We start from the raw sequence: 17,503 nt of genomic DNA on the forward strand, positions 1-17,503 counted from the left end.
CTTGATTGTCAGCAGTACTACTACTTCCTCTCTGTGTGCCCCTGTATGCATGTGTCCAGAATCTGAGCTACAGACTCAGGCGTGGTTCTGAGCTAGTGGGTACCAAAATACTTCTGTGTGTCAGTTTCCTTCCTACAAAATGGGCATGATAACAGGCCTCCTCCAGGGGTGGCTGTGACCAAATGAAGCTGTGTCTCTAAGTCTTGACCCTGGTGTAAGGACCTAGGGAGCACTCAGTGTCTGCAAGGCCAATCATGATCATCACTGTGAAGCTCAGGTTCTGGGGAAGGCAGTGGAGGGGCGGAGTTTGGGGGTGGAGAAAGTAGAGGTTCAAATCATTCAATGGGACTGGGAATGAGTAAAGTCCAAGAGGGAAGAAAAGGCTGCAGCAGGCTGGCTGAAGGTCAGAGTCCTGAAAGGACTTCCCTCAAGGGACGGTTTGGGGGCTAAGGATTAAAAGTAACTGGAACTGTTCGGAGAGCTGCCTGGAGGAACAGAAACCAGCCTGAGTCTTGCAGGCTGGTGGAATTTCGGGAGGGGGTAACAATAGCAATAATAATGTTGTACAGTGTTCAGGCTCTGATGGGGCTTTGTGAGGAATTTCTGTCTTGTTCTCAGCTCTGTCTCCGGTGCCTAGAGAGCCTGACACAGGGGAGGTGCTGAGAACATGTGTTTGAATGGCTGATTGAATGAATAAATGAATGAATGAATTTCATCCTACAATAACCTGTGAGTTCTGGCCTCCAGGGGAGGTGAGGAGGTCCTGGTGGGCTGCCAGGACTGACCTGGGGCCCTAGCCTCTGAGATCTGCCTCGTGCCTGTCCCCCAAGCCCGCTGTTCCCACAGCTCAGGGGTGTGGAGGGTGTGGAGGGCGTGGAGGAGGCCGGGAAGGGCGGGTCAGGCTGCCGGCTGCCGGCCCTGGAGAGCTGCCCAGAGTGTCTGCAGGAGGGAGAGGGTAGCTCAGGCGCCTGAGTCACCTCGGAGAAACCCCGGCCGCATACCTGGCCGCTGACATCACCGGCCAGGGCACCCCCCAGTGGCCCAGACATGCCGACTGAATCACAGGTGGAATTCAGCCACCCCGGGCGCGGGCACGTGGCCCGCTGTGAGCCCCCCCCCCCGCCATGACACCACCCCCCCCCCGTGTCCGTCTGGCTGCGGGGGCCGGGCAGGCCGCATTCGGGTCAGTGAGGGGGCGCGGGGCCTGAGTCAGGGACGGGGCAGCTCCAGCCTGAGACCACCCAGTCCAGCCGCAGGCGTCCTCAAGGTGCAGGAAGGGGAGGTGGGGGAGAGCTGGTGGGGAGGCCCCTGGGTGGTGAAAAGGAAGCCCGCTCGGGTATGACTGGGAGGCTGTGGGTTGTGGCCAGCAGCTGGTTGACCTGCTGGGGGTGGGATGGGGTCTGGGTGTTTGCGCAGAGAACAGTGGAATCACCGTACGTGCGCTCACGCATGCAAACACCTCAGAGCGGGGAGTCCCTGCCTCCGTCCACCCACAACTGTGGAGCCTCACCACCTGGGTTGTAACCGGCCCTCACGCCACAGAAACCCGCAGGTCAGGCAAGTTCCTGAGGCTCCTGGCCTCAGTTTACTCATCTGTTGAGTGGGGATAATAATAATTGCCATTGTAGCTTATACTTACGGGGAACATACTTTCTGCCAGGCACTGTTCTAGGCATTTTTACATACAAACTCATTTACTCCTCAAAATGCTGGGAGGGAGGTGCTGTTATTAACCCTGTTTTACAGATGAGGAAATTGAGGTCCAGAGAACTTAAGTTACTTGCCTGGTGTCACACAGCTAGTGCCCTCCTTATAATGGTATTGGAAGAGTTAAACAAGAAAATACAGTGGATCTGTATGTAGCACCTGGCACCTGGTTAGTTTTCTTAAGTGACTGCCAGCTATATTATTAATTCTACTCATATTATTTTCATTCAAAGTGCAGCTGGAAAGGTCTCCAAAACCGTTATCCGCACCACCTTGGTCCAGTTCTTCCTTTTAGCTTCCCAGAGTCTCCTGCTTCCTCTTCTTTGGTCTTACATGTCTACAGTAGGGAGAGAGTGCTTTCCGGGACTCCCTCCTTATCTGAATCTTTTCAGGACTTGACAGTAGTTGTCCAAACTCGCCTCCACCAGGAAGTCCTCCTGATTTGCTCAGGCCTCCCTGAGCACTCCTGCCACCCAATGCCTGGAGTGGTTATAGCCAGTGATACACCACCACACTGTGAGGGTCTGGGTTGGGGTGTGTGAGAGGTTGGCCCCTACAGTGAGGGGGTCCACAGCGCACCTGGACCAGGGCCTGAGACAAGCCAGCATCTGAGGGTGGCCTCTACTTAGCTGTGTCTGCATGCCCGCACATGTGAAACTGTGCGTGTGTATAATTGTGAGCATACATGGGAAAGAGTGTACACAATAATGGGATCTGAGTGTGTGATGCTGTGTATCTGTGTGCCTTGTTCTGTAGGCATTTATGCAGCTCTGAGCAAGACAGATATGTTTCTCTCCAAGGCAGTCTGTCAGAGTTTATGAATGAATAAATGAGTGGATGGTGAAGATTCATTTAATCAACAAATATTTATTGAGCACCTGCTGAGTGCCTGGCACTGTGCTGGGGACTTGGCCGTGACCCGGACAGCCTTGGCCCGGGCCTGAATAATAATACAGACCAGTGAAGAAGACCAGACTGTCCCCAGACAGTGATGAACCCAGACAGGCAGAGAGGGGAGGGAGGCTCTCGGGGGGAGGGGTACTGACCCAGGGAGGGCTTCCTGGAGGAGGGGATACAGGAGCTGAGACCTGGAGGAAGAGAGTATGAGCTAGAGGGAGGAAAAAGGGGCATGCTCCAGGCAGAGGGAAGAGCACATACAAGGTCCCTGAAGGCTAGGGAGAGAGACCACGGCGTCTAGAACATGGTGAAGAGGAGGGGGGAGGTGAGACTGCAGTGGTTGGCCTAGGCCAGGTCATGCCGGACCTTGTGGGCTGTGGTGAGGGAGGAGTTTGAATGCAGGATGCAGGGGTGTTGGGAGGGTCAAGCTAAGAGTTTCCAATCTGGACCACTCTGCTTCCCTGAAATACCACAGACACCCCCTCCAGGAGGCATCCAGGATTGCTCAGTGGGGAGCGGGCCCAGCCAGCCAGTAACACTCACTACTCAATGCTGGACATGGAGAAGCCAGCAGTTACTAACCACCTGGGTTCTACCCTCACGTAGGTCACAGCAGGACACACACCCACACATGCCCACCCCCCTCCTCTCGTGCTTCAGAAACTCTCACAGACATTTCTTTTGGAGCCAGAGCCTTGGCATCACCCAGGGGCTGCATGGAAACACAAAAGACTATACCAGATGTGAGTTGTAACCAGATTCCCCAGCTTACTTGATTTCACATAACAGCTGAGAAGCCCTGTTCTCAGGTTTAACCTCCCTGTGCCTCGGTTTCCTTCTCTGTACAATGGGGACAATAATTTACTTATGGGGCTGACGTGGTGTGAGGATTAACTGAGATAATGCATGTGAGCAGAGCTAAGTGTTTACTTTCCGTATCTTCCTCCTCATTTTTATTATTAAATTTCAGAACTGGAAAGGACTTTCAGAGCCCATGGTCATCCAACCTTCTTGCTCTATGGATGGGGAAACTGAGGAACAGAGTAGCAAGGGTTTTGCCAAGAGAAGAATGGAAGAATGTGCTGAGGGCTCCCTTTGGCAGAGTTGGGTCCCCAGGGCTATTTACAGGATGCTCTGAGCAAGCAGAGCTGGCATTGCCACCCCACCCCCAACAGGGGCAGAAGGCTGAGGGCTCTGCCTGCTCCTCCCCACACAGATCCAAGCCCACGGGAGCCAGAGTAGGGGTCCTGCCTTCTCCCCTACACTCAAGTCCTCCTCCTCCTGGAAGTTCCCTGGGATTCAGCCTCATGGCAGACTTGCCTTGCCCATGCCATGCTCTGGGGGCAAGGTGTTCACGTCCATGTGTATGTTTGAGTAAGACTCTGTGTGTGTGTGAGAGAGTGTGAGTGTGTGTGTGTGTGTGTGTATGTGTGTCTCCAGGGCCAATTTTTACCTTAGGCCCTAGGGCCCATGATAATTTTAGAGGCCCATGAAAGTGTTTAATTTCTTTTAAAATCAAGGAAGAACTGAACTTCTAGGTCAAATGAAATGTTTTAATATTTAATATTTGTCTTTATACCAACGTAGTCATGATAAATAATTTTAAAGATGTCTTTATGGAGAAAGAGGCCCACAAAGGCAAAAGTGCCTGGACCCGTGAAAGCTGTAATGGGATCTTGTGTGTCTCTGCTTCTGGTCACGTCTCTATGAGGGTCTGCAAAGATCATGGCTCTATGGGGGTCTGCAAAGGTCTGCATAGATTTGTTTCAAAAACAAAACAAGGCCTTTCCTGGTGGCGCAGTGGTTAAGAATCCGCCTGCCAGTGCAGGGGACACAGGTTCGAGCCCTGGTCCCAGAAGATCCCACATGCGGCAGAGCAACAAAGCCCTTAAGCCACAACTACTGAAGCCGGCGCGCCTAGAGCCCGTGCTCCGCAACAAGAGAAGCCACCACAATGAGAAGCCCGTACACTGCAAGGAAGAGTAGCCCCCGCTCTCTGTAACTAGAGAAAGCCTGCATGCAGCAACAAAGACCCAATGCAGCCAAAAACAAAATAAATAATTTTTTTAAAAAAATTTAAAGAAAAAACAAAACAAGCGCCTACAATGTTCCAGGCATGTTCCAGAAGCTTTACTGATATTCACTTCACATAATCCCCTCACCAGCCCCATGAGCTGGGCACCATTCCTGCCCTCCTTTCCCCAGCGAGGAAACTGAGGCTCCAGACATCACTAGCTCAAGTTCACCCAACTACTAAGTGGTGGGGCCAGAATGCAAGCCCAGGCCACCTAGATTCTGGGTCTGCCTGTCAGGGGTTGAATGTCCAATGTCTGCATGAGTGTGACCATCTGCGTGTGAATATATCGACATACATAACTCATTTAATAATAATTAAAAGCAAAGGCTCTGAAGCCCCGCAGGCTACATTCTTATCCCAGCTCTGCCACTAATTTGCTGTGTGACTCTAGGCAAGTGACTTCACCTCTCTGGGCCTCCATTTCCTTGCCTGTAAAATGATAGTTCCTACCTCATAGGAGTGTTGTGAGAATTAAATAAGTTAATATGAGTGCTCAGAAGAATTACTCTTGTTATTGTGTGTGAGGAGCACCACGTGCATCTATAGTGAGGATGTGTGTGTCATGTGTGTTGGTAACCATGTGAAGGTGTGTATTTCTATCTGCAGGTGTGTCTGTGCGTGAAGCTGTTTCTCCGTGTGGCGGTGTGTGTTGCTGCTTGTGGGTGGATGTCTGAATGCCTGTGTGCCCCTGTGAGTATATGTGTGGATGTATGGGCCACCTGGGGCGGGGTGTGAAGGTCTTTGGGCAGCTAGGGTAGGTATTTGTGTGTCTCCTTTATTCCGTGGGAGAGGAGATGAGGGGCTTGGACAGGACAGGATTGAGGGGTCACTCCCTGTCTGATGCTGGGGCCGAGTCACTGCCTGCTGGTGGTTGCCCTGTCATCTCCTAGTCCCCGTCCCTCCTCCCAGACTGGTTGCAGACAGAGGGGGCGTGGGGGAAGAGGTGTTTGAGGCCGGGCTTTTGTCTGGAAACCTCAGTCTCCCTGTATTGTCCCCCTGTCCCCTCAGCCTTCCACGTCTCCCTACCACTTCCCCACTATTGGGACAGAGAATCAAGACTCTCCTGGGAATTAGGAACCACCCAACCCCTCCAGCTTGGCTTCATACCTGCTGTGTGACCATGAGCCAGGCCCTCCCCCTCTCTGGGCCTGTGGGATTCAACAATTTTAAAGTGCTTCGCCCTCTGTGCCCTGGCTGGGCCAGGCTCTGCCCTGGGAGGGAAGTGCCAGGAAGTCAGGTTTCTGAAGCAGCTAGTGAGATCCTTACCAGTGGATGCCTAAGAGTTGGAGGCTGTGGTGTCCGACATACCCTAATTAGACTCTTGAACTACATTTCCTAACTGGGTGGCTAGGTAAGCAGCTTGATCCTCTGAGCCTGGGTTACAATAGTGTATGCTGTGAGCAGACAGGATAGGTCTGCAAGGCTTATAACTCCCCACCAATGGAACTGTCATTTAAACAATCCCAACACCCAGGTTTTTCAGGGAGTTTCACTGAACCAGGCAGCTCTCAGAAGTCAGGAAGAGAATAGGAATCCTGGGTTTGAATTTCTTGATGGGATGGGATGAGATGGGATCTTGGGCAAGTCACAAACTCTCTATCATTTTCCTCTTTTATAAAATGAAGATTTTTCCTCCCTTAACCTTCCAGAGCTGTTTTAAGGATTGTAAATCTTGTATTGAAAGGCTTAGTACAAGAGCCAGTATTTGGTAAGTGCTAAATACATGGCATCTATTATTATTATTATTATTTCATCATTATTATTACTATTATTATTTATTATGCCCCCACACACATACATTATTTCTGACTACGGATAGAATTATAAAGCAGAAAGGAGAGGTTAACAACACCATCAGCAGGAGGGACACTTCACCCTGTTTTATTCCCCATCCCCTCCAAACCCGCGTACCTCCCAAACGCCGCCGGATCTCTGGGGGCAGCAGGGTCCAAGACACACATCCTTTGTCCATCCGGGAAAAGTGAAGCTGAAGCCCAGAGAGAAAAGACATTTTTCAAGGTCGCACAGCCAGTCAGGGCAGAAGCTGGTATGAGCCTCGGGACTCCACCCCCACTTCCACTTTCACCTGGAGCATCACTGCCCCTCCCACCCGGCTCGGGACTCAGTTTCCCCGCCTATGTGACTACACCACAGAGCCAGAGTCTGCTTTTGGAGATTGACCTTATTCTTGAGAGAGGGCGCTGCACCACCAGGGGAAATGGGAGGGGCGGCCAGAGGTGAGGGGGACCCCCATCTGGGGTCTTCCCTGCGGGGATCCTCCGCTGGGTCAGTCTAATAGCCTATTAATATCAGCCCCCGGGGCGGCGCTGCACTGCGCAGGCGCGGGCGGGTTCCGCAGGAGTGCGGGGTGAGCGCACGAGCGAGCGAGGGATTCCCTCTGACGTAATTGCTAGGATACCAAACAAACACTCAGCGGCGCCGGCCAAGCTCCTTATATGGCTAATTGCGTCACAGGAACTCCGGGGAGACCAGGCCGGGATCCCCTCCCGCCGAGTGCTGCAGAACGCAGCCCCCAAGACCCTCAGGGCCGCGAGGGTGATGCAGGTGATAAGATCGAGGCTAGGGCAGGCCTCTTGCCGGACGGTGCGGGGCTGGGTTCACCAGGGCCGGAGATATTGAGAAGTTCGCGGAGCGCGGGAAGGGTGACGTAAGCAGGGGGCCGGGCCCCGGGCATATAAATACAGCGGCTCTGGGCTTCATTCATAAGACTGAGAGCTACGGCCAAGGCTGGGACACGCGGAGCTGGGACTTGATTGTTGTGGTTCTTCGTCTTGGGGGCTGTGAAATTCAGTTTATTTTTTTTCCGGAAAGTTTTTGGAAGGATTCTTCTAGATAATTCTACATTTTATTTTGGAGGATCGACTTACTTTTTTTCGTCTTCCTTATTACTCCCCTCCCCCTGTGGGACCCGCCGGACGCGTGGAGGGGACCGCACCCGAAGCAGATTCTGTACAGCAGGACAGAGCTTTCCGCCTCTGGGGGAGCGATCCCCCCTCGCCCCCGGGTCCTACGGAGCCTGGACTTTCAGGAGGCACAGCGGCATCTTGTGGGGGCCTGGGCACCGCAAAAGAATTACACAGAAACTTTGCCTTTGTTGGAGCGGGACGCTGCCCCCATCCCGAGTTTCCCCGGACTCTCACCTTTCTTTCCCCCACCCGGCCATAGCCTTGGCTTCCCGGCGACCTCAGCGTGGTCACAGGGGCCCCCCTGTGCCCAGGGAAATGTTTCAAGCTTTCCCCGGAGACTACGACTCCGGCTCCCGGTGCAGCTCCTCACCCTCCGCCGAGTCTCAATATCTGTCTTCGGTGGACTCCTTCGGCAGTCCACCCACCGCCGCCGCCTCCCAGGTAAGTTCTAGAGGGTTGGGGTGATGCTTTGTGGTTTATAATTTTTTTAAAGTCAAGGGTGGAGCGAGCAATCCCCCCACCCCAAATAAAGACGCGTCAAAATCCAGGATCTGAGAGGGGATAGGCTCACGGCGCACTCTGCAAACTGCAGAGTCCGGACGTGCTTGCAATTGGTTGTGTGCGTGGAGCGCAGGGAGGGAGCACAGAGGGGTGAGCTTTGGGGGTGGGGTGAGTGCGCCGTTCAGTGCAACGTGTATGAGGTAGCAGGGCTAAGAACTTTTAGCCGGCTCGGGGACTGCCCCCCACTCAGGTCACCAACCTGAAGCTAGCGCGGTTAGGCAGGTGGGGGAAATCCCGGGGAAGCTTCCAGTAGCCTCCTCCCTTTTTCCTTCTCCATCCGAGCGCCTACTCCGGCGCCGGGTCACCCTCGAACCAGTGGGAAAGCGGGCCTCGAACCCTCGGTGGCGCTGCCTCCGCCTCCTGCGCGGAGACGTAACGGGGAACCCGTGCGTAACGGCTGACGCGCTGGAATCCTCCGTCTGACGCGGGGCACGCACGGCGCGTGGCGCCCCCTTCGTCCGCCCCGCCCCTGACGTCCCGGGAGCGTTCTATTTTGGAACGCCGGGGCCACGTTGCTAAGGGAGGGGGCAGCCCGGCGTTCCGATTGGCCGCCGCGGCGCAAGCTTTGGCCAATCAACTTTCCCTTCCTATTTGTAGGGTGCAGTTTCCTGCCCCCAGTTCGTCCCCGGAACCCGTGGTTCTTCGGCGCTAGGGTCTCTTTTACGGGCCTCTAGAGGCAGAGCGAGGGGATTCCTGTCGCCACAGGAGCGATCTTCTGCGACCCAATGAGTCCGCAAGGACCTTGCCGGGATCCTGTCCCTCCGCTCTCAGGGTCCGAGGGTGTCTGTGTGCCGGAATTTCTTTGGGAGACATAGTGACCGTCACCCACTTCTCCAGGCACACACAGACACATTCCCACTCCCTCTGCTCCAGACGCCGGGTGTCTCCGGTTTGCCCGAAGACAGGACTAGAACCGCTAGCCCTAGGGGAACCAGCCAGGTGGTCTCCAGGAGCCCCGCCCCCTCTGGGTTTCCAGGACGCTGATTGGCCAGCGAGCCAGCCCGTCCCTCACCACGCCCCCTGGGAGAGTAGTTAAGCCTTCCGAGCAGTTCTAGGATTACATTTTGGGGGTGGGGGGTGGGGGAGATGAACGGTGCTTGGGCTTGGGGTCTCAGGACCTACACCACTCCACCTCCGCGACAGTCTGAGGGAGCCTGGCTGCTCACTTTCTCTCCTTGTCTGCCCACCGTAACCTGTCGCTTGTCAGTCTCACTCTGGGGAGAGACAATTACTTGAAACGTTGTTCTAAACTCCTAGGCCCGTCCCCCAACACCCTTTTAACTGGGACCCCCGCCCCTGCACGGGGGTCTCATGGACCCTCCCGTCTCTCATCCCCTCGCTCAGAGGGGTGTGTATATGTGTGTGAGTGTAGAGGGAGGCTTAGCCTAAGGCCTCTCCCTCTCCCTCCCCTTGCCTCTGGGGTGGGGGTGGGGTGTTGTGGCTGTGTGTGTGGCTGTGACTCCATCCCGGGGGTTCTGTCACCCGGCTGTGTCCAGCCTCCTCCCCACCCCCCACACCTAAGAGTCACCAACCCGGGGTGTGATTCACCACCCGCTGGAACCGTGCAACCTTTCCCCGAGGAAGAAGGAGGAGGTAGAAGCCAGTTGCACAGAAATCCTCTCATTAACCACTGCGTCACGGTGTAGTGGAAGGGTGGGTGTTGTGGCTTTTTGCCTGTGACACACACATCCACACCCGCTGGCCCTGTGCTCACTCACAGGGTCGGTGTGTGTATGTGTGTTGGGTGTGTGTGTGTCGGTGTCTCTGTTTGTGTGTCTACGCCTGTGTGTGTATGTGTCACCCCGTAGGAGTGCGCCGGTCTTGGGGAAATGCCCGGTTCCTTCGTGCCCACGGTCACCGCGATCACAACCAGCCAGGACCTCCAGTGGCTCGTGCAACCTACCCTCATCTCTTCCATGGCCCAGTCCCAGGGGCAGCCACTGGCCTCCCAGCCCACAGCCGTTGACCCCTATGACATGCCAGGAACCAGTTACTCCACGCCGGGCATGAGTGGCTACAGCAGTGGCGGAGCTAGTGGCAGTGGTGGGCCTTCCACCAGCGGAACCACCAGTGGACCTGGGACTGGACCTGGGCCCCGCGCAGCCCGAGCCCGGCCTAGGAGACCCCGAGAGGAGACGGTGAGTAAAGGGCATCAGAGCTTGCTCTGGGCGTGGGGGCGGGGGCGGGGGAGGAAGCAAGAGAGGCAGGAACTTTCCCACTGTTGGGGTGAGGGACCATCTGCAGCCTCAATGCTGCAGAAACCCTATCATCCTCCCCACAGTCAGTGAGGTCTAGAAGATTCTTTTCTGACTCCTGGGGGTTCTTGAAGAAGAGGAGGTTCGGGGTGGATGGGGAGGAACACGTGTCCTCAAATCTCACTACCTCTGTCTCCCCTACTCAGCTCACTCCAGAGGAGGAGGAGAAGAGAAGGGTTCGCCGAGAACGAAACAAACTGGCAGCGGCAAAGTGTAGGAACCGGCGAAGGGAGCTAACTGACCGACTCCAGGCGGTGAGGATGGTCCCTGGGGTGGGGTGAGGGTATGCTGAAGGGGGGCTCTCTCCCCATCTTCTGTTACCCACCACCACCTGTGCCCTTATCCTGGACTGAGAACCAGAGGTTCCACATGTGGAACTAGATACAGACAGGGTCACCCAGCTCATACACGCAGGCCCTCACATACTCCTGGCTGCGCCCTGTCCTGGTTTATGACCCCGGCTCCCCCCCACCCCACACCACTTGCCTGGCCTTCCCTTCATCCTGAGGGGACATATGAGCGAACTTTAATAGAGGGGCGCTCCAGTCATTTCCCCTTTTTGGTCTTGAGCAAGCGATAGCCCATTTTTGCCTCGGTTTCTCCATCTCTTCAACCCCTCAGTGAATCTCCCAGGTTCCTGCTAGATTTAACATTCTGGAGAGTCTGTGAAACGAAATTCTTTGATTCTATGTCAATTCCCCCACCACCTGCCCCAGCCACCCGTAGTTCTCAGAGCTTGGACTGGTGGCCTCTGCCATGATGCCCCTCTATTTTCATGCCCTACCTCAGTCTGAGAGTTTTCTACTTTATGCTTGCAGGGGGTGACCTGCTAACCCTAGAGGAAATCAGGGAAATCCTTTACTTCCCTGAGCTACCTGGTCTCTTCCCTGGGAGGCAGAGGGGGAAGCGTAGCAGAGGGGGAAAGGTAACAGAGGGGAATAGGTGGCCTTAGAAACATATAACGATCGTTCATTCACTCAACAAACCTCTGAGTGCCTCTTGCAATCAGAGACTTCCTATGTGTACCTGGCCCTTTCCTAACCATCCACTGGACAGTTGGGGAAACTGAGGCTCCTAGAAAGCAAGACCCTTGCCCCAAGTCCCATAGCACACCAGGCCTCCATCTCAGGGGGTCTTTCAGTCCAGAGCTGCCTTCCAACCCTGGGCCTCAGCAGTCAGTCTAGGAGAGATGGCTTCAGCCATGACTCACCTTCTCTAGTCGCTCACGGCCTTTTTCTCCTTCCTCGCTCTTCTCCGCGACCTGGCCACCCGGGCCTCAGGAGACAGACCAGCTGGAGGAAGAAAAGGCGGAGCTGGAGTCGGAGATCGCCGAGCTCCAAAAGGAGAAGGAACGTCTGGAGTTTGTGCTGGTGGCCCACAAACCGGGCTGCAAGATCCCCTACGAAGAGGGGCCCGGGCCGGGCCCGCTGGCGGAGGTGAGAGATTTGCCGGGGTCAGCATCCACTAAGGAAGATGGTTTCAGCTGGCTGCTTCCGCCCCCGCCACCACCGCCCCTGCCCTTCCAGACCAGCCAAGACGCACCCCCCAACCTGACAGCTTCTCTCTTTACACACAGTGAAGTTCAAGTCCTCGGCGACCCCTTCCCCGTTGTTAACCCTTCGTACACTTCCTCGTTTGTCCTCACCTGCCCGGAGGTCTCCGCGTTCGCCGGCGCCCAACGCACCAGCGGCAGTGACCAGCCTTCCGACCCCCTGAACTCGCCCTCCCTTCTCGCTCTGTGAACTCTTTAGACACAAAACAAACAAACACACAAGGGAGAGAGAGATTTGGAGGAGGAGGAGGAGGAGGAGGAGGAGGAGGAGGAGGAGGAGGAGGAGGAGGAGAGGGGAAGAGACAAAGCGGGCGTGTGGCCTCCCTGCCTCTCCTGTCTGACCCTCCGCTGCCACTGCCATCGGACAGGAGGACTTCCTTGTGTTTTGTGCCGCCTCTTGTTTCTGTGGCCCGGCGAGACCAGAGAGCTGGTGACTTTGGGGACAGGGGGTGGGGAGGGGATGGACACCGCCCCCCCGGCTGCCTGTCGGCTGTCTCGCTTCAACCCAACCTCTGGGGATGGGGGAGTGGGGGCGGGGGTGATGCCCACCTTTGGGCTGGAGGGAAAGGGGTGCTGGCGATGGGCTTTGGGGTGAGCTGTAGTCCTCTGCAGAGAGGCCCAACAAGGAAATGCCACAGGACCCCCAAAGAGTCTCCCACGCCCACCCTTCAAGGGGTGACCAGGCTGGTTCTCCCTGCTCACCCCCCACCACGACCTTAGCTTATTTATCCAACATTTCCATGTGGGTAGATCCTCCTCTGAATTGAGCCCCCCTTTAAAGGGAAGTTGATGCCCCCCTATGATAATCCCCTTCCCCCCCACCCAGACTTAGTCTGAAATGTGAACCTCCCTCCCTGACCGTCCAGCTGCTCCCTCCCAGCGAGACTGGCTCTGATTTGAATTTCCTGAACCCTAAGGATCCCCCGCACATTCAGCCCCCAGCCCTCTTTTCGGATTACAGTGTTAGTCTACCCTCCCCCACCGCCCGTCAGCCTCCCCTCCGGGCCTTCCTTGTTGGGCCTCTCTGATTCAGGCAGCAGGGGGCGCTGTGATGCCTGTCCCGCGGGAGTGTTTTATACTGTGAAATGAGTTGGCCGGATTGGGCGGGGAGAGTAGCCCGGTAGGACAGAACCCCTCTGGAGGGACTGTGCCGCCCACTCCCCAAAGCCCTTCCGTGGTCTCCCCTCCCCCACCTGCCTCCTTCCTCCCCTCAAAATGAGTTTGACTCAAGGGGGTGACAGAATCGAGAGGGGCTGACACTTACCCATTCGCGTGGCCTCTCTCCTCAGGACCCCCCCTCCCACCCCCAGACCAAGCCCTGGCCTTTTCCTTTAAGGCCTGTACCCTATCCCAGCCTAGGACGCCAATTTCTCCCTCCCCTCGGCACCCCACATCCTTTCTAGAAAGGGAGCAAGGGGAGATTGCCAGGGGGCCCGACGTTTTTCCGGAGAAGATTTAAAGGCTGAGGCTTTGAACCCGAAGGGGCTGGGCTCCCGCCGTCCCAGCTTCCCCTCCCCCAGCCCCAGCCCCAATTCTTGGTTTCGGCTCCCCCCGCCCCCCGCCCCCCGCCTTTCCCTGTGTTTCACCTCATGAGAATTTTATCATGAGGCCAATTGATATTTTTTAATATCGGGTGGGTCACGCCGCCCTCCGTGCTGCATGGAGAACATTCCACTGCCCCGTCCCGCAGCTCCCGCCCTGAACCCAGACCCACCCCCCCCTCCACCTCCCGTGGCTATTTATCCCTTTCCTGATTTCCGAAAGGCACTTATATCTATTATGTATAAATAAATATATTATATATGGGTGTGTGTGTGCGCGTGAGTGTGTGAGCGCTTCCGCAACCTTGTTCTAGGTCATGTTGGCCCTCAAAGCCATGCCATTGAATTGGAAACACTGCTTCTGGAAACTTCGGGGCAGCCTGTCTTGGGCTGCCTCTGTCTCTAGCTGTCTCTTTTCTGATTGTCTCGGCCCCTCTGGTTGTTTTCTGGCCGTCTCTGGCTGTCTCTTTCCCGAGTGTCCCTTCCCCTCTGTCTTTTCTCTGCCTGTGTTTACCTGACCGTTTCCATCTGACTGTCCCTGATCCTCCAGCGGTCTTCCGACTCCGGGTTCGTTGGGGACCTGAGATTTTATTTTTGTGAGTAAGCCTGGGGGATTATAGATTTTTGTAATCTGTATCTTTGAGGATTCTGGGTGTGAGTGTGAAGCTGTGAGCAGGGCCTGCCCCTGCAGACCACAATTTATTGAATATCCAACTACCCCCACCCTATGCTGTATTTGTGATTCTCTTTTTGTATTTTGCACCTGACCCCTGGGGGGCTGGGGCTGGCTGGCACTGGGCCGCTGCCCTCCCCTTCGTGGTTCTGCACTGTCGCCAATAAAAAGCTCTTAAAAGTGCATCCACCAAGCTTCAGGGTCTGTTTGCTCCTGACACCCATCACCTGCCTTCCTTTCAGCGTGAAGGCGTGAGGTTAGATTGCTAATGGACTACACACGCACACACACACACGCTGGAACTCTTACTAGTGAATCAGCCAACAGCAGGATGGAGGGAGGCTAGACAGTCAGGAGGACTTCCCACACACACAGGCTGTACCTCCTCCTTGAAGAAGTAATGAGGCAGAATATAAGCCATGAGGTGTCTGATACCAAAATGCTAAAGGTCAGGGAGGTTTCCTGGTGAGGGAAGAATTTATACAGTGAGTCCCCTACATACAAACAAGTTCTGTTCCGAGGGGACGTTCGTTAAGCCCAATTTGTTCATAAGCCAAACAAAGTTAGCCTAGGTACACAGCTAACACAATCGGCTACATAGTACTGCACTGTAATAGGTTTATAATACTTTTCACACAAATAATACATAAAAAACAAACAAAAAATAAAGAAAACATTTTTAATTTTACAGTACAGTACCTTGAAAAGTACAGTAGTACAGTACAACGGCTGGCATACAGGGGCTGGCACCGAATGAACAGGCAAGAAGAGTTACTGACTGGAGGAGGGAGAGGAGGTGGGAGATGGTAGAGCTGAAAGATCGTCAACAATAAGAGACGGAGGGCAAGCTGCAATTTCACTCACGCCTGACGTTGATGGCACAGGTTCTGGTTTCTTGCTGGTTTCAATTCTATCTACCCTCTTGAAAAAACGATCCAGTGACGTCTGGGTAGTAGCTCTTTTTTGCTAGTCATCCAGTGATGTCTAGGTAGTAGCTCTTTTTTTCTCGTCATAGATGACATGGTAGCACTGGATTGCATTCTGAACGGCTGCTGCAACCTTCATGTATCATTGCACATGAACTAACTTACATGATTAGACATGCAAATGAATGTTCACATCTTTGAAAACTCACAACTTGAAGGTTCATATGTAGGGAACTTATTGTACTTGACCCTGTAATGTTCTGGGAATTGTCTGAGCAAAAGTTAGAGGTAGAAAAAGTTCATGCTGCTGAAGACCACTCAGGTATACGGTAAGTCCTCAGGGTTATATAAGTCACAAAACTTGGATCACTTTTACAGTGAAGATCAGTTGCCTTTTGCTTTTTCACATGATCACTTCTTCTGGGTTTGGAACATATTGGGGACAAACCAAGATTGACTAAACCAAAACCATTGCCACTTTGTCCAAAGATACAGCTGAGCCATCCCCATTGCAAGATCCAAGCCCACTCTCATTTGCATAGCAGCAAGCACTCTGGGAATGGAAGTACTGGTCCAGAGGTCAGACGTCTTAGTAAATGACTAAGCAGGGGAATTTGTCAGGATGGAATTACTTAATTTCTTAGTTAATTCACAAAATTTGCTAAGCATTTATCGTGTGCCCAGCCCTGTGCTGGGCAGGGTTGGGGATACTGCAGAGACTGAGACAGCCCCAGGCTCCCCCCTCCTAAGGTTCACAGTCCAGTGGGGGACACAGACCTGTTCATAGTCAGGGATGATCTAAATTGGACAGGGTTGGGGGAGTCCATGGGACTTGAGGGACCCAGTGGAGGCACCTAACCTGACCTGGAAGTCAGGAAAGACTTCCTGGAGGAGAGGGTAGCTAAGCTGAGTCTTAGAGGATAAATAGACAGCATAGAAGGGAAAAGAAAAAGGCTGAGTCTAATGAAATAGTGAGTGCAAACAGCTGTGAGTGGGGAGAGGGCTTGATACATTGAGGGAGCTAGAGGTTCACAGGTGCTAGAACAAAAGGTGTGAAGAGAGAGGTTACCAGGGAGCAGATTCTGCAGGCTGAAATTCCAGACTAAGAGTTTAGATCTTCTCTTGAGGGTACTGGGGAGCTCTGGCAGGTTTTGAGCATAAGAAGATCAGGGACAGGTGTGTGCTTTAGGAAGACTCCTCTAGCTGCCAGGTTGAGGGTAGCTGGGAGAGGAAGGGGGCAAGGATAAGGCAGAAGATCAGAGACGAGGCTAGGGTGAGCACACTGAGGTGTGAGGCGGAGCCTGGAATAGGACTAGGGCTGTGGGATAGAGAGGAGGGGGAGGATTCAAAAGACTTTTAGGAGGCAGAACAGACAGGACTTGGTGAGTAGCTGATTTGGGAAAGACAGCACAGGGCAGTGGTAAATAGCATGGGCCAGAGGTCTGAGAGCCCTGGGTCTGGAGGCTTCCCATAGCTGGGTGACCTTGGACAAGAGGCTTCATCTTTCTGAACCTCAGTTTCCTCAGCTGCAGAATGGGGCTGAGGGGAATCGGTGAGCTAGTACACACCAGCGCTGAGAGCAGAGTAAAATGCAGTTATCGCCATCTTCATCGCTGTTATTGGGGCCACCCTGTTTCCCCGCCTGGAATATTCCCCCTCTCTGCTGGCTAATCCACTCTCATCCTTCAGGTGTATATTCAGATATTACCCTGACACCCTACCTGAACTCAGGTCTCCTTGTAAGATGTCCTCATAGGTTCTGTGCCTGCCTTCCCAGTAGTTATCACTTTTGTAGTTGTTAATTAAATGGGTAATTGATTGGTGTTTAAAGTTTGTCTCCTCCACTGGACTGGGAGCACCATGAAGTCAGGGTCAGGGTTTTGTCGTCACCAGTGTGTCCCCAGGACCGCTCAGTGCAGGGCCGGGCATAGAGCAACCACCCAGCAGATACTTGTTGAATGAGTGAATGAATGAATGCATGATCAAATGAATAAATATTTGCTTAGTAAGTGCATGCGTGATTAAATACATGAGTGAGTAAATGAATGAGTAAGCAAGTGAAGGGGAGGAATCCAGGATCACTCTCAAACTGTAAATATCCTAGAACAGAGCGTGTAGACGAATTTTTCTTAATCTTTTGGAGTTCTTTGTTATTCGCGGGAAAAGAGAAACGTATCCACAGGGAGAGGCACAGGTGGGAAAAGAGGAACTGCCAAGCACAGAAGCGCAACGACGTGCTCTGGAATTGGTGGTTCTTTATACACTACATAGTGGAGTTCGGAGAAGGGAGAGAAGTATCACGCCCGAAAGGTGGAATTGAACCACTCTGTCGCTAGACAGCTACAGGTTTGAAGCCTGCACCCCAGACCACTGAGGATCATCCGGGC

At 54.0% G+C, this 17,503-nt stretch overlaps 1 protein-coding gene and 1 non-coding gene across 2 annotated transcripts; one reads left to right on the forward strand and one right to left on the reverse strand.

The window, feature by feature from the left end:
- The first annotated feature begins 7,389 nt into the window (after positions 1-7,389).
- On the forward strand, positions 7,390-12,234 carry FOSB (FosB proto-oncogene, AP-1 transcription factor subunit). The gene is made up of 4 exons (XM_068527520.1): positions 7,390-8,049; positions 9,978-10,307; positions 10,571-10,678; positions 11,705-12,234. The coding sequence occupies exons 1-4, from the start codon at positions 7,924-7,926 to the stop codon at positions 12,164-12,166; spliced, it is 1,026 nt and encodes a 341-aa protein (XP_068383621.1). The 5' UTR covers positions 7,390-7,923; the 3' UTR covers positions 12,167-12,234.
- A 5,182-nt stretch (positions 12,235-17,416) lies between these two features.
- On the reverse strand, positions 17,417-17,503 carry TRNASTOP-UCA (transfer RNA opal suppressor (anticodon UCA)). Its single transcript has one exon. It is a non-coding gene; the product is annotated as a tRNA-Sec (tRNA).

The sequence above is a fragment of the Eschrichtius robustus genome, chromosome 19 (genome assembly GCF_028021215.1).
Source record: "Eschrichtius robustus isolate mEscRob2 chromosome 19, mEscRob2.pri, whole genome shotgun sequence".
NCBI classification, from domain to species: Eukaryota; Metazoa; Chordata; class Mammalia; order Artiodactyla; family Eschrichtiidae; genus Eschrichtius; species Eschrichtius robustus.

Bases quoted from the DNA above. Each gene is read 5' to 3' on its own strand.
- FOSB (XM_068527520.1), top strand. From the start codon at position 7,924: ATGTTTCAAGCTTTCCCCGGAGACTACGACTCCGGCTCCCGGTGCAGC. The intron at 8,050-9,977 runs GTAAGTTCTAGA...GTCACCCCGTAG, and splicing joins CCACCGCCGCCGCCTCCCAG to GAGTGCGCCGGTCTTGGGGA. The intron at 10,308-10,570 runs GTGAGTAAAGGG...TCCCCTACTCAG, and splicing joins GGAGACCCCGAGAGGAGACG to CTCACTCCAGAGGAGGAGGA.